The sequence below is a fragment of the Brienomyrus brachyistius genome, chromosome 5 (genome assembly GCF_023856365.1).
Source record: "Brienomyrus brachyistius isolate T26 chromosome 5, BBRACH_0.4, whole genome shotgun sequence".
In the NCBI taxonomy this organism is placed as follows: domain Eukaryota; kingdom Metazoa; phylum Chordata; class Actinopteri; order Osteoglossiformes; family Mormyridae; genus Brienomyrus; species Brienomyrus brachyistius.
This window is the reverse complement of record NC_064537.1, coordinates 15,158,153-15,183,972: the sequence shown is the minus strand read 5'-3', so window position 1 is coordinate 15,183,972 and position 25,820 is coordinate 15,158,153. Positions and strand designations below refer to the sequence as shown.

At 44.0% G+C, this 25,820-nt stretch overlaps 1 protein-coding gene across 3 annotated transcripts in view; it reads right to left on the bottom strand.

Moving 5' to 3' along the window:
* The window catches only part of cacna1g (calcium channel, voltage-dependent, T type, alpha 1G subunit), a 192,548-nt gene that overhangs the window by 39,532 nt on the left and 127,196 nt on the right, over nucleotides 1–25,820 (bottom strand). The window contains exons 11-24 of one of the 3 annotated variants that reach the window (XM_049013647.1): nucleotides 25,386–25,537; nucleotides 25,027–25,212; nucleotides 24,397–24,511; nucleotides 23,992–24,147; nucleotides 20,600–20,665; nucleotides 19,150–19,260; nucleotides 17,522–17,615; nucleotides 16,441–16,628; nucleotides 15,576–16,049; nucleotides 14,458–14,558; nucleotides 12,957–13,080; nucleotides 7,510–7,578; nucleotides 6,122–6,306; nucleotides 991–1,117 (exon numbers count right to left, since the gene is read on the bottom strand). In XM_049013647.1, coding sequence (XP_048869604.1) covers nucleotides 991–1,117; nucleotides 6,122–6,306; nucleotides 7,510–7,578; nucleotides 12,957–13,080; nucleotides 14,458–14,558; nucleotides 15,576–16,049; nucleotides 16,441–16,628; nucleotides 17,522–17,615; nucleotides 19,150–19,260; nucleotides 20,600–20,665; nucleotides 23,992–24,147; nucleotides 24,397–24,511; nucleotides 25,027–25,212; nucleotides 25,386–25,537 — 2,148 coding nt within the window. The remainder of the gene's footprint in view (nucleotides 1–990; nucleotides 1,118–6,121; nucleotides 6,307–7,509; nucleotides 7,579–12,956; nucleotides 13,081–14,457; nucleotides 14,559–15,575; nucleotides 16,050–16,440; nucleotides 16,629–17,521; nucleotides 17,616–19,149; nucleotides 19,261–20,599; nucleotides 20,666–23,991; nucleotides 24,148–24,396; nucleotides 24,512–25,026; nucleotides 25,213–25,385; nucleotides 25,538–25,820) is intronic. The other 2 variants (XM_049013648.1, XM_049013649.1) reach the window with 2 other exon arrangements.

The following is a 25,820-nucleotide window of genomic DNA, read 5'->3' as shown; positions in this document are numbered from 1 at the left end:
CAGACAAAATGACTGCAAAAAGAAAAAGCTGAGATATTCAGGATGGAATTTGGAGCTTGGAGATTTACAGTAATGTTCCAGAAGATCACATGAGGACTATATTTGAATACATGTATACACAGTAGATTTTTGTTCATGAATAAATGTACTGTTACATTGTTTACATGGAAACATACGGTTAGAAGATGTCATGATGTCTGTATTTGAATAAATGTAGATTTTTTTTTCATGAATACCGGTAAACGTACTGTAGTTTACTGTACATGGGAAAATAAGACATCCCCTGAAAATAAGCCCTAATGCATCTTTTGGAGCAAAATTAATTAAATAAAAAATTAATGTAAGACCCTATCTTATTTTCGGGGAAACACGGTATATTTTGTTTGCTTACTGGGGTGCTGGGTAGTTGGGATCATGCTGAGGTATTTGTAGGGAGTTTCCCAAGTTTATCAATGGAAAAATAAATCTCAGGGAAGTGTGAAATGATTCAGGATGAATCTTCATGTGCGCAGGCTTCAGCTGAGATGCTCATCTCTATGTTTGTCTTGTGAAACATCTGTTACGCTGGAAAAAGGGCTATTTTTACATTAATTTTTGCTACTAGCCTGAATAAAGCTAGTGGCTGAAAGGTATGGATGCAGAAAATCCTTGAACAGAAAATGTCACACCCACAACCTTTACACTTACTCCTTTAATTCGTCTAGGCCAATAGGGGCGACTTGCTTCTACTCGGAGAGAAATCGATATCACAGTCTAAGAGCTGTGACCTGTAATTGGCACAGGAATTATGCTGATGGACACTTCCAGGCTAACAAGGTCGATGAATATATGTGCATGTCGTAATCGATTTCTCCCTTTTCTACTTTGGCTTAAGCCTGCGCAATAATTGGCAATCTGAGTTGATGCCAACAATGGGATTGTGGGAAAGCCAGGAGGGGTGAGGGGGAGCTGCGACAGGACTGCCGGCCCTGGGGGCTCATGTGACCTCACCTGCACACCCAGGATGCCAAAGATGATGAAGAAGGCACAGCAGATGACCACGATATTCCCAATGGGCTTCAGGGAGGACATTAAGGTCTCTACCACTAACTTGAGGCCCGGAGCTCTGCTGATCACCCTTAGAAGACAAAAACGCCAGACAAATCCATTACTTGGTTGCGATATCCAGCAACTTTTACGCTGCAAATTCAGAGCCTGAAATACACGGGGGTCCACAGCACACGTGAAACCTCTTTACAGGTCACATGGATACAGAACTGCGCAGTTCTACAGAAGTTTAGAGAGCAGGATGCTAGTCACCAGGAAGAGGGACATTTGATCCCTCACACCAAGGCAAAGTGTCGCACCGTAAGACACAACAGCCGCAGGAAACAATTTGCACCAGTGTAGCATTTCAGCAAGTATGGGTCAGTCACAGAACCGGTCACCCCACGGCAAAGCTGTTCTTCAGTCCAGGTGGCAGCAGGCAGGGGCCCCCTAACCTTGTCAGGAGAGACAGGTACAAGTTGGAACTCCTCATTCTTCTGTGCAGATGATCCCTGCACCTGCCCTATCTGTCAGCTTGTCGGCCTGCCCTTTCCTGTGCCATCACGGCCCCTGCACTCAATAAACACAGAATAAGCTTGCCTCACTTTCCCAGCAAGGACAGAATAAAACTGGTCGCTCTTTAAATATTCAACACCCCCATCTCACAAAAGCTGTTTCTCTCTGCTCCGCTGAAAGGCGGGTAAAGGTCCCCCCTGTTGCATTCCCCCATTCCAGCAGAGAGAACAGACAGCATTAATTAAACTTATAACGTGACAACAAGTATTCAATTATTAACAAGCTGGTGAAGGGCATGAACCGGAGCTGTGAACCACGCCCAATCCCACACCCCCAGGGTGGGGGCTGAAACTTAAGTGGAAGAGTTTTTTTTCTTTTTGACGCTCGTGACGAAACGTGGGCCCAGACACAAAAGCACACAGCAAAAAATAGCCCGGATCCCCCCCCCCAGCGGCGTTACGTAAAGTGCGGGGTAATCCCTGCAGCCCAGGATGGCGAGAAATCGCGATGGCACCAGTTTTAGCCAGATCAGATAGCGAGAGCAGGAGGCACCAGATTACTGTTATCGGCTTCCCCGGCCCGTGGCTGAGCTGCAGCCTGTTCCTGCGGTCCGTACTCCGCTGCGCAATCATATCTGCTTCAGGGGAGTGCGAGGTGCTGCGGGGCGGGCGGGCATTGTAGCTGAGATGCACAAATTGGAACCGAATAAGTTTAATAAAAGGAGGAGACGAGGCAGCATCCCAAAACGAAGGCAACGCCCACGTAGCTCACATTTGTTTGCATTAATTTATTCACCCTTCAGGATGTGATGCATTTATCACAGGGAAGCTCAATAGAGCGCGGGGGAGGGGAGGGGGGGGGGCTGGCTTTCAGCCAGGCGCGTGCTCCTCACTGAGCATGAATCAGTCTGATTCAGAGCAGGAACAGCGCTGCCCAGTGGGTCGATGCTGAAATTGAAAGCTTGATATCGCATCTGTGAACTTCAGTGTGAAAGTAAGCAATGCATCAGCCACCTTTTCACGAAAGCCAGCAGTTTCTCCCACGTCAATTTCAAACGGCTACCAGCAGAGGGCAGCAGTGCCCAGCAGTTCTGGGAGGAACAGGGGCACGCTGCCTCTCTCTGCCGTCATATTGCTGTGCAGATGTTGGGGAAACATAAATATTTTTCAAAAATAATAACTGAGCAATAAACATTTCTATTTCAGTATTCAGGAAGCAGGAGGAAGGATTTGGCATATTATTTTTTACCATAATACTCGTAGGCGTGGTTCAACTGGGTGTAACCATGATACAGAACCAGTTATTTACAGGACTATGAGTATTTTTAACATTGTATCACGGAATCTATAAAGCTACCTGTGCGATTGTGCAGCTGTTAATGCAATGTGAAGGCAAAAATATGAAATACACTAAACTAAAAGACACTGCCCCTTTCCATCTCGCTGCTAGGGCAAATTTTTATAATAATAATAATAATAATTAAACAAATAAACATTTTCCAATGCATTTTTGTTGCTACTTCCTCCTGCAACCAACAGCAAAAGCAAACAGCAGAGCATTAAGCAATCCACTCATTCCCAGTGAACATCTCCATCTTGGCTGTAATTAAATTACTCTTCTAGACGGGCATCCCCAAGGAACTGCTCTGGGCCATCCAGCCTCCTCCGCTGCAGAAGCCAAGGAGGATGACCTGTGGTCTGCCGAAGTGAGTAATCCAGCAGAATGAAAAACACCCTCCAGACACACTGGGAACAGGCGCACACAAGCACATCACAACTCGCGCGCGCACACAGACACACGCGCACGACCCCCCCCCCCCCTGGGGCACTTAGCAAATTCTTAATCGCCACTCTAAAATGATAATAGCCTACTGCTCGGGATAGCTCATCTGCATATCTCATTTATAAGGGACCATGTGATCTACCCGAGGACGCACAGGAACACAGGCGTCTCATCTCACAGCATCCTGCAGTTATGGCTCTTAGCTGGAAGATTCAAAGCGACTGAATACCTTCCTGATTTAGCGGTAATTAATGGCTGAATTAACGGGGGCTAACGTGAACATAGTCGTGCGGCCCAGTGGCAATGCGCACCATCTGTTGTGCACAGGGAAAAATGACACATACTGCAAAAGCGGCAGGAGGACAGCAAGCAGCACAATCAGGAGATAAATTTAATTCAAAGCGTCAACTATTGACTATTAAGCATTTGAGAGATTACACCTGGAACGGAGCTCAGTGGATAGCGGTGTTACCTCACCTCCAGCAGTGGAGGCTCCAATATTGTCTCGTCTGTGTTTGCGCATTTGTGCATTTCCTCCGTGAGTCCAAAGAAATGCAGTTAGGTTAAGAGGTACCTCTAAATTTCCTGTAGTGTGTGTGCCCTGCAATGGACTGGCATTTTGTCCAGGGTGTATCCTTGCCTTGTGCCCTGTGTTCGCTAGAAGAGGCTGTAGACCCCACTGTGATTCTGTCCAATGTAAGTGGTGGGAAGATGGATGGATGGATTGGGATTGGATCTGCCGATGGGTCACGGACAAGGCAACCTAGCAATGTGATAGATGGGGCAATTTTTTAATTTAATTTGAATTATGCAACTGCGCCAGCAAAGTTCATTCTCTCAGAAAGGGGCTCAATGTGGGGGTAAGAGGAAGCTTCAATGGGAAAATGAATGGGGACACAGGTGTTTGTGGAGGGACTAGCAAATCACATAAATCATGGTGTCAGAGGTGAAAACACACCACACCTCCTCTTTACTCTGGTCTAATAGCAACATTAATATTCCAAATTAGTCACACACATAAACATACACTCTACACTGCTCTCTGTGATCTCTGTTTCCAGGCTGTCTTTAAGGTCAGCCCACCTCAGCATGTGGTCTGAATTAATGCTGCCCATCGTAAACTCAAGGTGGGGGGGGGGGTGCCTGGTTTGGGTGCAGAGTTGGAAGTATGGCCTTTTATTGTTCTGTCTTTTTCGTTCTTGTGATTTCAACTTGGCTCTCTTCCTTTATTATAATAACATAAAACCCACAAGACTAAAGACAAAGAAAATAAAATCGAATTTTTAAAGGCTGCACTGACACCCTCCCAGCAACGTTTTCTGACCTTGTGATTTATTAGAGGCTTGGATGCAGTATGACAAAGTGTGTCTGTGTAATGTGAAACTTCTACTGCTAAAACATTCTGTTTTTTTTCCTTTAGAAAAAGATGAATAAAATTTGAGACAATGGTCTATAGCATTGCATCGTGCCATGTAACATTCTTTAAAATTAATGACTTTTCTTACCAAATTAATTCATCTAATTAATCTTTTTTAATGCTTGAAATTTGCTTCATTTCTCTCTTTGCAACAAAATTTTGCATGTATACCTCACATAGCTTTGGATAGAACAGCATAATAATTTATAATCAGAAATTACTTCACATCAGCATAGTGTAAATTCTGTGTTTGGGTGTCTAGAAGATTAGATTTGGTTTTATTAAGGGCTGACAATGGTGTGTGATTCTGTGGGATGGTATGTGTTCCTGTGGGTTAGGACACAATGCCTGTTATCAGAAAGTTGCTGCATTGACCCCATGGCAGACAGAGTAATTTCAGTGTCGGGCCCTTTTACTGTTTACATAATGAAAGTATATTTTGAGAGACATATTCTGAAGTCTGCTTTCATGACAGGGGAATTTGAACCAAAAATCAGACATACATAAGGTATGACGTAATCATTTTTCTTGTTGTTTTCATTTCATTGGTGTCTGAGAAAATTACCCAGCCAATATTTACATAAAAATGACCTCTTAACCATTAATTGTTATTAGAACAATACTATATGGACAAAAGTATTTTGACACCAGCTTGTCCAAAATCTCATTCTGAAATCAAGGATATTAATATGAAGTTGGTTGGCCCATTGTTGCTATAATAGCCTCTGCTCTTCTGTGAGGACTTTTCATTAGATGGTGGAACATTGGTGGTGGGATTTGTGGCCATTCAGGTTGGGTATTGATGCTGAGTGAAAGGCTCCCTGTCTCTGAGCTTGTGTGACCCACCACTTTGCCAGATATTTCCACATCTCCATAATCACTTCACTTCCAGCTGACCAGGGCAGCTCTAGCACGACAGAAATGGGGTGATTTGACTTGTTTGACAGTTGACATTGAATGATGGTGCCAAGTTTGAATGTTACTGGCCTCTTCTGTACACCTACATGCTGTGTTAAATTTTGTCAGCAGTGGGTGTGGCATAATTAGCCAGTTCCACTAATTAATATGGCTGTCCTTATACTTTTGACCCTATATTGTAGATATGTTGCGAGGGGTTGGCACCCCATCCTTGGTTGCTCCCTGCCTTGCACCCGTAGCCTCAGCGATAGGCTCTAGACCCCTCGTGACCCTGAATAGGACAAGCAGTTACAGTAAATGGATGGATGGATGGAAGGATGGAAGGATGGGTGTAGATAGTAGAAGTTCATCCTCTGAATGAAATCAAAATTAGAGCTGTTGGATACTTGGTGCGGCAGAAGACAGGATAGAAAAAGAGAAGCGAGGTTTTCCAGGCGTGGTTTGTTATTTTAAGACCCATACCTGAGCGGTCGCAGGGTCCTTAGCAGCCGTAGAACTCGCAACATGCCCAGGATCTTGGTTCCACTGTTGGAGATCAAGCTGACGAGGATATCGATGACTGAGATCATCACTAGCATGCCGTCCAGGACGTTCCAGCTGCTCTTCAGGTAGGCCTGCTCCCCAAAGCACCAACCGAGTGCTGCCACCTGCCGGACAAACGCATGCCATTCTCAGTGTGTGATTCTATGCATAAGCAGAAACTATTCATGTGTGATAGAGGTTCAAGAGAGGTCTGATAATATTACAATTGCTATGTACCACTGCAGGCCAAATCTCAAAATAGCAAAAACGATTCAACTGGGGATGAACTTTGACTCTTCAGAAGCCTAACATAGTTTATCATATACCTTTCATCTGATCCCACCAGAGAAGGCTTGTTGGTCGCCATTAATTAACCTTCCTTGAGGCACATTATTCTTGGGCATGTTTTTCACTCGAGACCCCCAGATAGGTGTGAGCTGGCATATAGCAGAGCCCAGAACAGATCTTCAGACCTCACTGACTGACACTTGTGAACTTTGCTGCGTTCTTCAAAGATGCTAATGCATATATCGCCATTCAGATTAAAGTAATTTGAAATTCTGCCCCACAATCGTCCACTTTGGGGTATTAACAGGTGATACATACAAAAGCTGAATAACTTCAGGATGTGCTTTCAAATCCTGCTGTTTTTGATCCTCTGAGCTCCCTTTTACAATGGGGTTTATCAAAGCTCTTGGACTGGAAGCCTACCATAGCAATCTGCTTTTGCCGGATTGTGTTTATACTTTGTCTCACTGCCCAAAATGGGAGAATGTTTCCAGTCACAATTAAAAGCCACATTCCAACATTTCCCCCGTGGCACAAATGTTACTATGAGGTCACAGAGCACTGGGCTTGTAAGTAGGGGAGACCGGGGATAATTGTTGAATGGGGTCATTTGTTGAATGGACCATTAACACACACATCCCTCTATTTCAAGCTTAAGGCACCTAGCAACAGCTCTGACACTTATGAAACATGCCAAATCAAAAGCACACAGATTCGACTGAACGATTGTGCCTGGTCTCTCCTAAATGGTGAAAGACTACAGGTAACTCAGTTTCAGTGAAGTGTTTCCTGAAAGTCGTTTGGTATGATTGAACTGTGGGTAAATGTCCTTGCCATCGCCTCTGTGAATGTGTCTGCACTGATTTTCAAATCAGAGACATGCAGAAAGGCCAAAAGTCGTGATGAACAGCGGCGCAAACACTGTTCAACTTGCCCAAATTTGCCACGCGATCAAGATCAAACTGAGCAACGCGTTTAAGCGTTTTTTAAAGAGCACCGGCGGCGACCCCGCAGAGTGAAATGCCAAGGCCATCACCTACCTTTACCGTCATCTCGGCCACGAAGATGGCAGTGAAGATGTAGTTGGACAGCGTCAGGAAGATGCGTTCCTGTGAAGCGACCCAGACGAGGAGAGGAAGTGATTGGTGAGTCAGTGTAAAGAAACAAGTGAATTCAGGTTAGTTTGGAGTGTGAGGAAGACACGGCACAGTGGCTGCGGCTTTAAAAACCATATGCAGAGGCTGCACATATGCCTGGCAGAGAGAGCAGACAGCTGCCTGATGCTATTCACCACATCATGGGTGACCACAACCTATGAACTACAGCGTTTCAATAGCGGGTTCTGCATTAGACCATTAGCTTGCGCCGGACAGCAGCTAATGCAGTGTAATTTTCATTGGTCGAAAGGTGAGAAGGGGAGCCACACTACAACTATGTGTCACGGAGTGATAGATAGGTGAGGACCTGCTTTCATGAAGCTCTTAAACAGGAAATGTGCAGCATTCACTTATATCAGTGGAAAAAAAAATCAACCACTGTCAGAGAGTGAAAAACAATGATGCTGATACAGTTTAATTCCTTACCCCTCCTTACAGACTCATAAGACCAAGCTCTGCTTATACAGAATGATGCATTGCCTAGTCCTCATAAACCTCCTCGCCATTCCACACAGGTCGCCCTTTGCTCCCCTAAGCCAACATGGGAGGACCTTTCCTACCACTGGGAATTCTAATAAAACTGTGCTTTCTTACTGGTTGGGTCAGTGTCCGCATCTTGTAATGCTAGCTATGAATTTTAATCAAAGACAGCTTTGAACTAAATGTTTCCTTAGAAACAGCTTGCAGATAACATGGAGAGCTGGGTGGAGAGTAGATCCAATACCATTCAGAAACAAAGGAATGCGTTTGTAGCGTACATCTGTTGTTATGCAGTTATACAACACTTTACAATACCTGTTGGTGTATCGCTAATTTTCATAGGTTAAAGGCATATGTTAAACAACCAAACGAGGTACCTAAAGAAGAGTATACTGTAGCTTATAATTATGAACAACAAAGTACTGATCACACTTCAGCACCGCAGAACTACTTACTAGCTGCTTCTTTCCTGAGTAACCATGGTCAGATTACTAATGGCAGGATCACACTACATGATTTTAGCCCCGATTTTCTGCTCACCGGCAGTTTTTGGAGCCCATAAAACCCTCAGATCAGAGGCAAATCGGAGTTTGGAGTCGCTGATGCTTGTAGACACCTGTCAGATATCTAGCAGGCTAAATATCTGGACCTGTCAGTGACCCCAGATCTTGTGGTGTGAAATGTGTCCTGACTGGCAATTGGGGTGTGGCAACAAGCTACGGCCAATGAGAGCACAGAACACGAGGTGAGGCAATTTAAAAGGTTCAATTTGTTTAGAAACTGCTCTTTGTTTTCAGGAATCCGCACACATACCATTTCCTAAAAGTGCATATGAGAGTTAATTTCCCTCGCTTTTGTAAATGTAGAGCATGTGTTGTCATTTGATTAAAGCATTTTAACAATTTGTAGCACATTGACACAAGAAGTGATTTCCCGGTGTCATTCACACGTGTGAGTTCGTGACAAAACCTAGTTTGGAGACCAGACAGACTACATAGTGATTCCTCCTGGAGATCAATCATGTCGTGCGTAAATCACAACGACTTCAATGCTGCTGATTGCAAGACAGGTTGTGATCTGACGACTTTAAATGTTGTGTGTTGTGAACATAGCATAAGCTGAAATTCAGCTAGAAAGGGATATGAAACTCATGCAAAGAGCAATGGAATAGCAAGACAGACTATGGGAAATGTTGTGCTTCTCGTTTATTTGTCCTGCTTTCAAGTTTAAAGACCCAAATGTCATTTTTCCCACACACCATCTCCACCGCCCCACATTAACGTAAGATCCAGCCTATGGCTGCACTCAACTCCCCATGGAACCTCTGTAAACACGATTCAGCTACTTGAACGGTTTGGATTTTCATCCACTTCTGTTATCCCGGGTCATGCAACACCATACAACAGCAACACAACAGGCATGGAGTCTCTCCCCCAGTTTTCCTGGGTTCCCAGGCCGTTTACCCCCCCTCCACCCCACCCAGACTGCCATGATAAAGAGTACAGACTGCGTGACATACATTTATTTATCATTGTCTTTCCTGGGAAGGGCTCATCACCAGAGGAGAGTGCTGGACGCTCCCGCTAGATGCCTGACGTAAAACATTAAAGCCACCTGTCTGGGTAGATGGCTGGCTGTTAATGCAAATCATCAAACGGCTACTGCAGAAATATGGGAAATCGAGCACAATGAAGTCATTTCTACTGTAGTATCTACAGCCACTTCACTACGAATGAGAAGCTACAACAGCCCTCCAAAAGCACATCAGCCTAGTCATGTGCGACTGTAACCATTTCAATATAAAATTCTTTTCCTAAACAAACTTCCTGTAAAAACATCTTTGTTAAGACAAAAATCTTATATTTCTTGTCACCCCCAGGGGACAGAGTGATTTTTTAAATTCTAAATTAAGAAATCCATCCATCCATCCATCCATCCATCAATCCATCCATCCATCCATCCATCCATCCATCCATCTTCTAATCACTTATGCTGGTCTTGGTCACAGGAGTAGAATAAGCATTAATCTAAAAATTTGCATTCTTGTATGAACTGAAGAATAAGATGCAGGAAACAGGAGACATCTAGAAACCATGAAAGTCAGGAGCAGTATAGTATTTGTTTCCAAAGACACCACATAAAAAAAAAAAAAAAAAAAAAAAAAAAACATGAAGGAGAAGTTCTGGAATTTGGGCCAGTTCCATAGCAAAGATTACACTGCCCTTCACGGCATAGAACACAGGCACGTTGCATGGACGCGTGTCCAGGGCCTGCAGTCATTCGGTGAAATGGGTTGGCCTGCAGTGACAATCTAATAGCTTACAAGGACGTACCAAAAATGCATGACAGAACTCTAAAGAAAGTCTTGAAAACACATGCACATAGTCAATTAGGGAGGGAAAAAATGAGCATCGGGCGAGGGGTGCATCTCCCCCAGTGAGAGAGAGTGACATGCATGTGGAGTGACTGACATGGAGAGGGTAGTGGCGCTGGCGGGGGGGTGGTAAACGGCTTGCATTTATCCAATTAGGGCAGGGCAGGGATCACAGAATTACATAAGAATTACATTTGTGTTTGCATCTGCAACAGGTTGGGCATGGCCTGTACATTTCATTATGCTGAATCCCAGCACTATGTAGGCTGGAAATGAAACTGATTGCAAAAAGGAAATATACTGCATGTGCATTTTCAATGTGTTTGCTGTTTCTCTAAAAGTGTATTATCCCTTCATGATACGGTCGACCGCACCCCTGAAGATCGGGAAGTCACGGAGCTCCGTAGCTGCTGGAAGAAAGGGAGGCCAGTATCTGGAACAAGCCCAGAGGCAGCAAGAACTTCAGGCTTCAAGTTTTCCTTCAGCCACATTCAAAGGGACCTGTGGGCTGCATGACTTGTTTACAGATGTCTATTTCCACTTTAATCATTCAAAGGTTTGGCTTTGAAGACAACAGAACCAATTACAAATACACTGATTCTACACGATAAAAAGAGGAGAAGTAGCAGCGTCTTACTGGGTTTTCTGCCAGACTCAAATTAACAACCCTGATGTTAAATTAACCCTGTCATTACTGTTCTGTAATGATGAGGAGCAAGAGATAAATCTGTTAGTGAAGAGTCAGCAGAGGAAGCAGCAGCTAATAGACACCAAGCTGGTTTATCTTAGATTAAGAACGTGTTTACTGCTAAGTAGCTGCCTACTATTTGCATATGGAGTATTTTTTAAGTACTCCAAGCAATACTGCACTGGTTTTATTCCTTTGCACCCACCCTCACCCCTTCTCCACCTCTGCTTCCTCATGACCCTCCGATGTGCTTCAAACATGGTGCGCCAAAGAATAAATGGATTCAAGTTCTCACAAATCAAGTCTATAGAAACATTATTGGCCAGATTTATCTGTCAGCTGAAGCCATAGTTAGTTAAACTTATGAGCATCATAGTGTTTAAGGACGATTAGATAATTTCACTTGCAACTGTGTGTACTGCTAAACAAACAAATAAATAATAGCTGTCATGCTGCAGACATATTTTTACCATACCCCTTCACTATACATATACTTAGAGTTTAAATAAAGGATTTAAATTAACAAGGATTTCACATTTTACCATTTATTAAGGCATAGCATGAAATTTCTTTCCTGTTTTATAAACAAAAATAAATACAAAACATGACTCTCTCTGCGTATTTATACATATAAAATTACCTATAATTTTACTGTTGTTATGACTAAAAACACCAATCATTATTACTGGTGCTATTATTAAGGATTTTGACACAAACATCAATTTGAATATTAATGTTTTATTCAGCATTTGTTTGCTGACAAATCAAGATATGAGCCCTAGATAATTTATTTTCATAGGGAAACTCGTGCCCTTTCTTACGTTACTTGTACTTTAGTGGGAACACCAGGCTAGTACTAGGTAGGGCCTCCCTTTGCTAACAGAACAGCTCTAATTCTTCATGTTGTGGATTCCACAAGATGTTGGCAACATTCTTTTGAGATTCTTCTCCATGCAGACATGCAGGGATTCACATGGTCAGCAACAATACTCAGATAGGCTGCATCATCCAAGCGATGATCGGTTGGTATTAATGGATCCAAAATATACCAATATATTCCCTACACCATCACACCGCCAGCAGCCCCACCGGTCTGCAATCTTGACACAAGGCAGGTCGGGTCAGTGGATTCATGCCGTTGACACCAAATTCTGACCCCATCGTCTGTGTGTCTCAGCAGAAATCGAGATTCATCAGACCAGGGTACTTTTCTCCAGTGTGCAGCTCTCCTATTTTGGTGAATCTGGGCCTACTTTAGCTGAAGAGACGCGGAAGCCAACGTTCTGCTGCTGTAGCCCATCCACCTCGATGCTCAACGCGTTCATTTTAAGATGCTTTTCTGCTCACCACAGTTGTTCAGGGTTATCTGAGTTACCACAGCCTTTCTGTCAGCACAAACCAGTCTGGCCATTACCCTCTGAACTCTCTCATCAAAACCAACATGTTCTTTTTGTGTGTTTTGCATGTTTCTGATTAAACTCTACAAGCATTCTGAATGTGAAGATTGCAGTTACAGAGATAATCAAATCAGCCCACCTTGCACCAACAATTACGCCATGGTCAAAATCACTGAGATCACATTTTTTTTACACAATTATGGTGTTTGATATGAACATTAACTGAAGCTCCTGATGTATCTGTAGATGTGCAGCTGCCACATGATTAGCAGATACTTGCCTTTATAAGCAGGTGTACAGGTGTTCCTAATAAAGTGCCTAGTGAGTTATATGCTGTGAATATGCATTGTGGAAAAGTGCTAATGTTCATTTGTTGTAGCTGAGAACTCACCGCACTGTGGGGGTCGATCCTGGGTCGCTCCATGGCAATCGTGATGCAGTTGAGGAAGATGATCACCAGGACGATATGGTCGAACATCTTGTGAGTGATGATCTTGTTGCACGTCACACGGAACCTGTTGGGATTCCGCTTTTTTTGTCATGTGGCATTTTGAAAGGGTTCTGAAACCCTCGCCCAGGGACCTCCACACACTGCTGTCGCACCCAATTCACCTAACATAGAGCTTTATGAGAGGATTAGCTGAATCACAAGATCTGCTAGTGGAATGCAGTAAGTAATGTGCAGTATTATTCAGAATGTGGCGGCTTCCCCCGGGGGAGGTCTGGACACAAGCAATCAAGCAGACAAACGGGCATTACAATAACAGCAAGTAGACACAATTACAAACAGAGTGCTTATATTGTACTGAACACCGAGACACCAGCTGCAGAGATTCCACATTGTAAAGCAATGTTATGATCACTGAGCAAGGAACTAAAGTTATTACTGAAACGATTTTGTGTTTTATTCAAAAATAAGTGCATTTCATTACAATTCAGCTCCCTGTGGATCCATTCTGACACGTCTGCAGCCTGCAAAAAGTTGAGGGACAATTGATGCGATTAGGCCCCCCATAGTCAGGGCAACGCAATGAAGACAGCGGCGACTGCAGCACGATTCGTCACTCCGTCTCTCGATTCGGTGCTGGGGAATTCATACTCCAGTTATGCAAGTGGGGTTGTGGGTTGGGGTGCAAAAGCTGCAGCCTGTTGTCATGCCAACCCCCTCAGCAGGGTTTCCGTGAAGCTGTGGGTTCCTCCACAAAGGAGGGAGACAGGGAGAGTCCACAAGCAAGAAGCCCCCCCCCCCCCCACCCCCCCCACGCAGTTTCTCCCTCCCCTGCATCAGCCTATCCCTAGAACCCATCAGTGTCATGGAACCATTGTTCTGTGATGCGTATAGCCAGGATAACCTCCTGGCGGAGGAGGTCTTAAGAGCAACGGCGAGCAAAGACTTAGCTCATGAAACGGATCAAAGACACTCAGCACCACTGAGTGCTGAATTATCACACCAAAAAGCTTTGGATCTTAAGAGAATCCAGCACATTTCAGTTGCAGGGAACACAAAACAAATTGTTATAGTCATTTCATGATCTACCTTCATTGGAAAGTATTAAATTTAACCTAAAGATGAAGAAAAATAAACATACAAGAACTTATTATGACCCGAGCGTGCTTATTTAATTATTAAAATGCTCAGCTCTCAAGCGTTAGCAGAGTGCAACAAGCCTTGCATGTTTTCTCGCCTTCTTCCAGAATGTTCTCTTGATGAAGGCTAATGGAAGTTGACATGCGCTTCAGAGACAGGCGGGGATGTGAAAACTCTGTTTGCCGGGAGCCTGCTATGCCCCACAAGTGTCAGCTGGGGCTCTTTTGTGGAACCAGCATTACAGTGAGTAAACAGGCAGATTGCAGGTGCATCTAAGGTAAGCCCACAGTAAACGGAAGCTCACCTGGACTGAGGTGGGAACAGGTAGAGGGACCAAGTACTTCTCTGCCGACACCACTCTGGCTGCCTCCTCTCAAACCACCGGAACAGCCGATCCTTGCGACCCTGCAAAGGTGGAGTTTGCAGCAAGGATCCAGCACGATCAGTCCGGTAACACTATACTTAAAGCACTCATCATAATGCATTATAGATAATACATTATAATGCATTCATAAAGCATTAGAAACACGGCTATAACTATTCATAGAAAAACACATAACACATTATACCCATGTTCTTAATGCACTGCAATGGTCAGTGTAAGAATTAAGGATGCTTTCTACTGCATTACGAAGGTATCTATAGTGCATTATAGATGACGGCTTCATAGGGTGTCCGTAACACATAATAAACATGGTCACAATGTGTTATGGCTTTTTATGAATATTTATAGCCATGTTAATAATACTTTATGAATGCTTTATAATGTATTATGAAGGTATCTATAATGTATTATACATGGCTGCTTTAAATGAAGTGTTACCATAAGTGCTTTAGACATACTAACAGTCCCTTCTTGAAAAATTTCAGTTTTCATAACAATGTGGAGAGCCTGCAGTCCATTCCTGGAAGCAAAGGGCACAAGGCAGGGGGTGCCTGGGGTGGGATGCCAGTTCATTATAAGGCAAACTGGAGATACTAATATACCTAAAGACTTGTCTTTGGGCTGCAGGAGGAAGTCTGGGTACCAAGAGAAAGCCTACACACATATGAAAAAGCAAACTCTCCCAAACTTGCAAATGTGAGGCTATGGTATCAGGTACTGTGGTTTCTGACGTGGCTCCTGACCAGAATCAGCCGTAGGGATGGATTCATTACTTAAATTTACTTTACAAATTACCCCTCACTCTATTCCGAGAGGGAACCATTGTTTCTGTAATTGTTCTAAATGACATGAATGTCTTATTTGCCATGAGCACAAATGGATACATTGGAATTCTTGTGTGACCAGTAGAGAAGTAACTATTTAGCCAAAGATGGGACTCAAACCTGCAAACTTCTGTGACCTGGCCACAGAGGCCTAACCCACTGAGCCACCCACCCCTGCTGCATTTGCCGCCATGCTCCCATTGCCTTCCTCACCATGTTAACCTCTTCATCCCCATTGTCATCCTCACTGTGCGGGTCGTCCAGGGACAGCTGGGGGGGCAGGGTGGTGCTGGGGGAGCTCTTGCCATTGCAGTCTATGCCCAGGTTAGGAGGTCGGGCGCTGTGCACGCTGGCTGTGCGGTAAAGGTAGGAGGGCACCTGCAAGGTGTCGGGGGGCAGGTCGAAGGAGCTCTTGGTCTCGACGGATTCCATGCGCCGGTGGCGCGGCCGGGGTAAGGAGTCAGCGCGGGACAGGGAGACCTCGTCGCCCTCCGAGGTGCCCGCGCCTCCCCCCTCCTCGTCCGAGCTGGACTGGCCGTCCCCTGACAGCAGCGAGCGGCGTTCTCCGGATTGCCGCTTCTGCCTCTTGAGACTTGGGGCCCGGCCCAGGCTGTTCCAGCTAGAACGCCGGCTGTTCCAGCTACTGGCTGAGCTCCAAGGCGCATATGGGGAGCTGCGTGCGCTCGACTGGAAGTTCACATAGGGGACGACCATCAGGAAACTCAGCAGCTACACTAAGGGTGCTTTAAATGGCACATAGTGGATTAAATACATGTTATTGCAGGAGTACATATAGTGACATGGCCTCTGCGCACTGTAGATACACACAGTGGTTACATATCACAATTATGCACAATGGCTGCATACAGAGTAGATGATCATGGACACTAATTAAGATAATAAGGCCAGGATAAAGTCTCTACGCTCTCACACACTGTAGATACACACAGTGGTTACATATCATAATTTGCACAATGGCTGCATACAGAGTAAATGGTCATGAACACTGAACAATATACAAGATAATAAGACCAGGATGAAGACTGGGGGGTGGGTGGCAGGAGGATGATGCACTGACCGGAGACTTGGCATCATGGCAGCCCGGCTCTACAGAGACGTTGCTACCTCTGCGTGACTCATAGCTCAGCGCAGGGTCGCCAGTTCCGGAGATCTTTGGTACCGGCATGGGCGTGGCAGCGGTGTGAGTGATGAGGGGTGGGGTCAGGCTGTTCCTCATGTCCACATGGCCATTAATGGGCACCACTGCTGGGGGGGGGGGGGGGGGGGTACTGGGCTTTCAGGACCTCACACTTGAACGGCATATTCAATATTTCCCCGAATACATTTCATTTTACAAAAGATCTAATGGTAATTGCAGGTACAAATAAAGCTTAACAGTATATGAAAAGATTACAAGAGCGTCTCTGCTGCCTTGGCATCTTAAATACGTTGATTCAACTTGTCAACTTGATTTCCAGTTATATAACCAAACATTAACTTCAGTATGAATGCATACAATCGGCTGCATCATTAGGTACATTTTGAAGCAAACACGCTAGACAAACAAAATGTCTTATTATGTCAGTGGTTGCATTTGAATGGATCCATCAATGCTGGGGAATAAATGATTCCTACTCAAGTGTTTATATCTAAAGACCAATTGGTTTACGCTTTATGTTAACCGAAAATCCACCTCTAACGCTTTCATCAAGGTGAGACACAGATTAATGACTGAAATGTAACTAAAGAAGCTTATTTTTCCTCATTTAGAAGTGGAACACAAAGTTGATTCAGTAAGAGAGAAGAATACAATATGAATGTGAGTTATTGGGAATTCAGAAAAAATGATGAGCAGTGAAAAAAGGTGAAAGATCTGTTGAGAATATTGAAAGGTTTGTTACATATTTATTCCCCTGTAAAACAAAAGAGGAAAAATTATAATTGTCTGATACCAAACACTGACTATTAAGGGATGGGTGGCACTTTTGGGCATAAGGGGCAGGGGCACCCTGGGTAAAATCTGCCACCCCGGGGAGGGGCCGGTTATAGGTAAATTTTGCAGTGGACCCCCTGCCGTGATGGGCCCTAGTTCCGTTGCCCCCCATGCCCCCCCATCTTTACCCTGACACTGCTTTTGAGTTTGAGTGTGCATGACCCACCTGCGGAGGATGACCCATCTTTCTTGAGACCCCAGACGTCCTCCATGCTCCGAGCGTAGATATCGACTTCCGAGTCCGACTTGGAGGCATCGCCCTTCATTGGGTGGTAAGAGAGAGCAGGTGAAGGACGCTCCCAGGGAAGGAGGGTGGGAGCGTGTGGCTGTGGATGGTGATGTAATGTGCGGAATACGGGTAGGTGAGCTCCCTGTCCATTTTACACCATCCAACCCTCAGCAAGGAGCTCAGGGGATAGACAGTTCACATGAGGGAACACCCAACACTCACAGTCCAAACAGGCACAGAGGTCACATGCAGAAGGAGGTCCAGGCCATGTATCAAACCACAGTGAAACGTCCAGTAAATGCCAGCCCTTTGCTAAAACGTCCCAGGAAGCTTATCAACCTTGTTATATTATTTTATACTTCATGACAAATGACTAGGATTTCTGTTGTTAAATGTTACTATGTAGCAAAACTAGATTCGGGGAAAAAGTGCATTTGTTAAGGATGTATATTGACGTTTATATAATCTTCATAGAAGATATCCCTTATTCATGCCATAAAAATTAGGGCCCATATATACATCCCCTGGCTGTTTTTTCCCCAGAAGCCATGCCCCGAGGCAATCGGTATTAACCACGCAGCAGAACCATGGTACTGTTTCAGTGTGGTTTAATACAAGTCATCCACCCTGTTTGTCAGAACCTCAGAACTGTTCAAGTTCATTTCCATCAGTTGTGCATATTTGCTGAGCAAATTACATTCAAATCAGGGCCGTGGCATGAAGTCTGTGGACTTCAATGCCCAAGAACACTTTCTTAATTTCTCTTCTAATAGTTTTTTTTTTTTTCGGGATTTCGCGTGCCTTTGCTAATTTGTAAGTTGCCTTTTTAGATGAAAAGTCACATTCCATCAAGAAAGACCCGATTAGTAACACAGCCAATTGAGCTGACAGCTCTACACTTACAATTTATTTCAAATTAGCTTCTGAATTAGTTTGCTATACTTTCCATACATCACTCTTCAAAGTAATTTTTATAAGATATAAATGCAATTTGAAGAGACAGTGATGATAATTCTGACAAAGATTTTGACCTGGGGTGCAAAGCCTCTCTTTGGATTGTAAGGCCATTTATCCCTTTGTGAAAAATAGTTCCTCTCTGGAAGTAAAGACATGGGAAGTTCTTACATTGTAGGAAGTTTATACGGAAACACGTGAGAGATCTGTGAAGTACAAACCAATGAGAGCATTGCACCATTTTAGTATATCACATTAAAAAAATAATTAAAACACAACAGGTATAAAAAAAGCAACCAAAACAAGCAAAAGACACTACAAAAAAAGTTCACCATCACAAGGAAACGCAACATAAAAAACACAAGAGCAAAGCAAATTAAGCAAACAAAACAATAAACTCCCATGGGAACCCTCTTACTCTAAACTCTGAGCTCTACTAAGGTGCTGGGGAGAGGAGCAATGCCAGGGTAAAAAAAAAGCTGTGATAGGTTGAACTGAGCAGAGTAACACCACAAAGCATTATGGGTATCCCAGCGGTTCCTTCTCACCCTGGTTAAGCTAGCCAGTGGGACAGACAGAGGAGAGGGCTTTCTCCTGCTTTATTTACTCACAGTATGCCCATCCCTGTGCCATGGGCCCTTCTCATTCCCCTGGTCTGTAGTGGACAGATGGCTGTCTGGACAAGCCTTAGTTACCTGTGTCCTTACTCCCACTTTACCTTTCTGAGCAAAAAAGGGGGTTCAATTGTAAGAGAATGGCCAGGCTAAGGACTCTATAGTCATTAATGATTTTAGTGCTCTTTAAATTTATAAGATTACTTCTATTGCTTAAGCTTACATAATACAATGGGATATTAAACACTGGAAGCACTTAAAGGTAAACACATATGAGATGAATTTATAAGCAGAGTATTAATATATTCTGAGAATATCAAGGAAAATACTTTGAAATGCATAAAGGAATGAAACACTAGTAACTACAGTCACTTGCCTAGAAGTCCAAATGACTTTATTTTTACACATATACACAAAGATAATGTAGTAGTGAGGAACACAGGAGACAGTTCTAGGTATATAAGTCTTTAGTATATTATTTGCAAACTAGAGTTTAATGTTAAAAGCCAAATTAAATAAAATGGCACTTCGATGGTCAATAGTTAAAATAAAATAGTTAAAGAAGTGACTTGTTCTGAATGAAGAATGGACAGAAATGTTTTCCTTTCTCCAGAAATTGAATTATGCAATGTGGGTTTTGGAGAAGACGGTGACAAAGCAGGATTATAAAGCACCCTCCTGTCCTGGGTTTATTTCAGTGGGGTTCTCTCACAAGATCACCTACCTTACTGCTGGGATGGGTGCAGTTACATAATGAAATATACAAAGACACCGACTTGTCACTGAATGTTTGATGTTACGGTCGGTAAACAGACTTTTTTTCAAAGTCCCTTTAAATGGCTCAAGCATGCTGGCGGAAGCAGCGCTAAAATCATTTTATAGCACTATAGACTTTATATCTCTATAGACTCCATATTTAATACCATTCCGTTCAGCTCCTTAGTGTCATTTGCTATAACTTATCAGACTCTGAAAACACTATTCTGTCAATCAACAAAGGCTGAAACACCCAATAAGACCATTAAATATTTACAATGATTTATCGATAGGAAACAGACTTCTATTTTGACAGCTGGAATCTCCTCTCTTTTTTTTGAAGCAAATGTGTTTGTCGAATGATATATAAATGGTAGCAATGTTTCCTCAGCTCCCACTTCGCCAGCCCACCTGATATCTGCCTCAGCCATGTTCTTCCCGGATTTGTCTGATTTCACGGAATCCTCTCAGAAATCTACAGCACAATCCTTTTAGCCGGATGAAGCAGGTGAGTCTCGAGACAGCATTGCTATAGGATTCGCAGTTAACGCGCCGAACCTGTGAACCTAAAAAGGGACTTCAAATCAAGTCTGCTTTCACATAAACGACATAAGCACAGGTGACACTATCCACCAATGTCAGGTCGGCCCGGTTAGTCTCACTGTGTGACGTCATGCGGAGAGCTACATACCCCCGAGTCTACAGGCAGCTGAATACAGCTCAGCCGGCCCAGAATGTCCTCCCTCTTGGACATTTCCTGAAGTGGAAATGTGCAGAGTTTGACCAGAGAGAAACAGGTAGCTACTGTACAGTGGCAGACAAGAAAGCAAAGGGGCATAAGCAGAAAGGGCTCGTTAAACGTGAGGTGATGAAAGAAAATGGGAGGCAGACACAAAGGGGCCAATGAGATGGGGGTCAGCGGCGGGGGGGTGGGGGGGGTTTGGAGCAGGTGTGAGTCCGGCACTTTCATCTGACAAAACCACGAGGAATCGCACATGGTGGTCACATGCAGTCGTGTCAACAGTGCAGAAAAATGAGCTGCCATTTACAGACTGATCTTCCACTTGCACGCATGATAGCGGTTTGTGTATCGCTAATGGCGAGCTGTCAAACAGTACATTCTGTGTAAAGGGCAAACGGACCTGCCTCCAGTACCTGTCACATTCAAAGGAAACATCTGTTCATTTTGCAGTTAGCAGTTTGTATTAAGGCACAATGGATCTGGTTCGCAATTCTACATTTAACAGGAAAACAGGTGTCATTTTTAAAGTGTAAATCTCACATTAAACTGAGCCTCTGAAATTGTTGTTCCATAGGAGAAACTGAGGCCCATCAGGTGATTAAAAACTGGATTGTAAAACATGGCTGATGAGTGTGTGAAGACGTTTGTGTGTGTGTCTGTTTGTGTGTGTTTTTGTAATTATTACATTGTGGGGAACAGATTTTTCCACAACGTGACAAAAACGTCTTTAACTCTTTACCTTGTGGGGACATATTTCCAGTGAATTTTATAAAAATCTGTGACTGCAATCAGAAAATTAAAAATACCAGAAGTCTTGTATTTTGTTTGCTGTGGCCTGGTTTGAGATGCAAAGTGTGAAGGTTACTGAGAAGGAAGTCAAACCATTGAAGCAGAATACAGTATGGTACTGTACAGGAATGGACTGAATCGAAGTCTATAGGTTTCGTTTGTCATAATTACATCTCTAACATGTATGTACCTTCTTTTACCCTTATGCAGCAGGGTATTTTTTTACTTTAACTGTCTTGCTTAAGAGTTCAGCCCCCAGCTTCTGAGACCTGTCTCATATCATCAGTGTAATTGTGAATAATATGAAAAGCAGAGGTATTACCGCACAATGGCTTTTATTTTATTACAGCAAAAGATGAGACGCTTTGTTCTGGATAGAGGATCAGAATCTCCGGGTCCGCGTTCAGCATACGTTACTCACCCTGCTGTTTCCTAGCAACCCTGACGCACTGCAAAGTTCAGCCAACTAAAAATAAACTACATGTTTGCAGGAAGGAAGGCGAGTCCAGAAGTAAATAAACAAATAAAAGTAAAGTGAATAGCTTTGGGAGGTAAAGAAAGAATGAATGATAGAGCTGAGAGCCAAGCTATCGGGTAGCTGTGGCAAACAGGCGGCAGGAGTCTGCAGTCGGGGGGCCCTGAAGGGAAACTACTGCGTTTCCTTGAGCGATGCAATGAAACAAAGTAGCAGTGCTTCGGCATGAACACCCATGCGGGTGGCAAGGTGGTGGGGGGGAGGTTTAGACATAGATGTGCATCGCAGAATTTGAGAGGGACACACATCCTAGGTGCTGTCACTCAGCTCAAAGCCAACCACCATGCAAGGCTATGCTGTGCTTCCGCATGGGACCACCGAGAAAGATCGGACACTAAAAAACAACAACACCAGAACATATGTGATGTCCCCTTGGTGACAGGAGACCTAATGGGTTTCTTTGAAGGCTTTCAGGTATTTTTTAAGTCCAGAACCATGATACAAAATGGTAACCTGAAAACACATTTCCTTGTCTGCACTGATATCGTGGCCAAGCTATTTATCTCTGGCAAGGGGGATGCAGTAACTATGGTATCCTGGGAGAATGGAGAGGACCAAGTCTCAGTGAACTCCTGGGACCATGGTGTACTGGTTTGTCTGTGCAAATGTCCTGCATGGTTTGTCAGGCTGTGCACATGAAAACACATTAACATGCATTTGCATGTGGTACATTAACACCTTCCCACCACTGCTACACAAAGTGATACTTACTAAAAAAGTATATAAGTATATTCGAACTATATAACTACATATATGTTCCTGGTCCTCTCTAACCCATTATGCTTTTATGCAAAACGATTGTCTTGATGCTGCATCAATCAACAAACATAAGCTACAGGTTGTAATAATATAATACATTTTTGGTGTGTTTGTGGAAAACATAAATTGTGCGATCAAACTTTATTTTAGCTTTTAGATTCAAGCATTAAGGGAGAAAAGTATGCGCAGTGCAGTGCGCTGTTTGAATTTTCATTTTTCCGTGGCGAACACCCTTGCAAAATCCCCTGAATCTCGGGAAAACAAAAATAAAAAAATGTCTGGACGCGTCACAGCGAAATTCAGTCATCTGCTCAATCACACCTCATTGAATTAAGAGATCTGCTGGCACGGCACAGAGGGTGCCTCAGGACCATGACCGCAAAGTGATTATTACGAGTTCCTGTGAGTTTTCGGCCCAGTGACTGAACGAGGCCCAGAAGCATGGGGTTGACCAGATTGGTGCCTGCATGGTCCGACACTTGCATAGTCGTCATGCTGCTCTGATAGCGAGAGAGAAGGCATTGAGTTCTGACGTGGTTCAGGACATCCTACACTTAAGCAGAAGCAGCCTTCATTTTTTATGCTGCCTCAGATCTACATCTTGAAAGAGAGCAGCCCCTGATACTTGCTGTCTGAGTACGTCTCCCAGAAGGAGAAAACAAAGCATCAGTTCAGCTGCAGTTCAGCGAGAAGGAGGCCCCTTGCAAAGAAAACAGAGTTTGAGGCAAGATTTGTGATTATGTCTGATACAGCCAAGATTATGACAAAGCAACTTGGAATTCTCCTGCCAAAAACATAATACCTGGAGTCCTGTACCACAAATTACATCCTAAACAAACACTCGAACGTCCCATTTAATTATTCTTTTAAGATGTGCACAAATAGACCCTGTTAATGTGGTCGGTGTCAAAAGGTTTTAGCAACACTGAGGAGAAAGGAAAGGAGAGGAGGACATAGAAGAAGAGGTGAGATATGCCTGGAGCCGGGAGACCACGTGACAGGCTGGAGCTGAACTTCAGCACATGATCTCCCATGGTGGTCTGACACGTTGAAGGCCACAGATGGCCTCCTGCAAACGACTGGCATGAGACAAAGAGCAAAGAGTAAGTGCGAGAGGAGGAAGAGATGCGAGCCAAAAGGGCAGGGTAGAGCTGGAAAAAAAAGACTGCGGTAAGAAGAGGGGAGACAGAAGGAATATGAGAAAAGGGAGGGAAAAGCGAGATGGAACAGACTGCAGGCCAAAGCAGAGCAACTTTACCTCTGTCTGGAAGCCCTCGACCAGAATAGCCACCAGCAGGTTGAATAGAACGTAGTTGCCAAAAGTCATGAGGGCGATGAAATACAACGCTGCCCACGGGGAGGTGGAGGCCATGCCGTTGTACAGCACTTTGTTCCAGTCTTCCTGAGTCAGGATCTGGGGCACAGCACACAGCACATAATAAGGAACCTAAAGGACAGAATCAGCTCGAACCTTTTTAGGACCCTAAGCAAAATTTGAATAACCTAGCTGTCATTTGTCATCTTCTTTGCCATTCTGACAGACTGATCAGATGAGGGGCCCCCGGGTGGCCGATGGTCCCTAGGCAGCTACTTAGTTCGCTTATGCCTTGGGCCCGACCTGCCAAAGGAACATACACATGAATCGAGGACCCTGCACGCTCACCTGGAAAACGGTGACAATGGCCCAAAGAAGCGAATCAAAGTTCTTGCGGTCAGGCAAAGTGTCCCCATCCCGCTCAGAGCCGAACTTGCAGCCAAAAAGGTGCATCCCCAATATACTGCAAACAGAAACGCAGGAACAAGATATGCAAAGAAAGAATGCAATGTATCACTCAACGTGTTTTTTTTCTTTTTCTGTTTCGTTTTAAAATCATTATTTATACGTTCTTCCTTCTTTTCATTTTTTCCCGTTTGCACATTTTAAATAACATTAACATTAATCAAGGTTTGCATAGGGCTATCCGTATCCTTCTTCAGTTCGTGAATTTGGCTCCTCTTCACAGAGCAGTGGGTGTTTATTTAGTTACATATTTCCATTTTGAAGCCCACAGCACATTCTTCCTCGGCTTTTTTTAATACATTTTGTTTGCATGCTTGCCAAACCACGGCCGAGCTCACAGACGCTCTAAAAAAAAAAAAAAAAAGAAAATATCTGAAATGCCAACGTCCTAATTTTACTTGGAGGGAAGTCACAGGTCAGATGAGTGACAATGTCACATCTCTCACAATATACCATTGGAAGGGCATAGACTACAACACATTACGATTAACTCCTGTTCCCTGTCAGTCTCACCTGAAGATGAAGATGAAGAGCATGAGGAGCATGCAAAAGGTGGCTACATTGTCCATGGTCTTCATCAACACCACTAGCTGTCTCTGCAGAGCCGGCATGAAACGCACCAGCTTCAGCACGCGCATCAGCCGGAAGGTCCGCAGCACCGACAGACCGCCGCCCTGCTGGCCGACTATCTCCCACACGCTGTGCGGGTTTGATGGAGACGGGATATTTTAAAGCACATGACCCCACAGCCAGGCAAAATCATCACAGCGATGCAAATTCTACTTATTACTGTAACACTCATATGTGAAAACATATTAGTTAATCTGTTTTTGTTCATCTTTTGAACTTTGAAGACTGCGAGTTTCCTTCACCTGATCACCACGATGATTCCGTCAAAGATATTGTAAGGATTCTTAATGTAGCCAAAGGGTCCATACACCAGGACCTTCAGAAGCATCTCCAGAGCAAAGAGGCTGGTGAAGACAATGTTGCTGATCTCCAGGGCATTGGTCAGCTCGTCAGGCTGGGCAAGGGAGAAGTTAGAGGCAAGTCAGGAGAGAGACAGGTGGGACAAATCAAAGACAAGCACAATACCGCACTCACATTCACTGACTTCATAGGGGTTGTTGTCTTTATGTTAATAATGCCTTAATGTTAAGCCACACACTTTTGTGTTAGAACAAAGGGGTAAGGAACATACCAATACATCATCTATTTCTATACCCTTGTTTTGGCTAAAATTCAAACCCAGGGTTGCAGAACAAAAAAGGACTCACTGTATACACAAAGGTTTATCTATTTTTTTT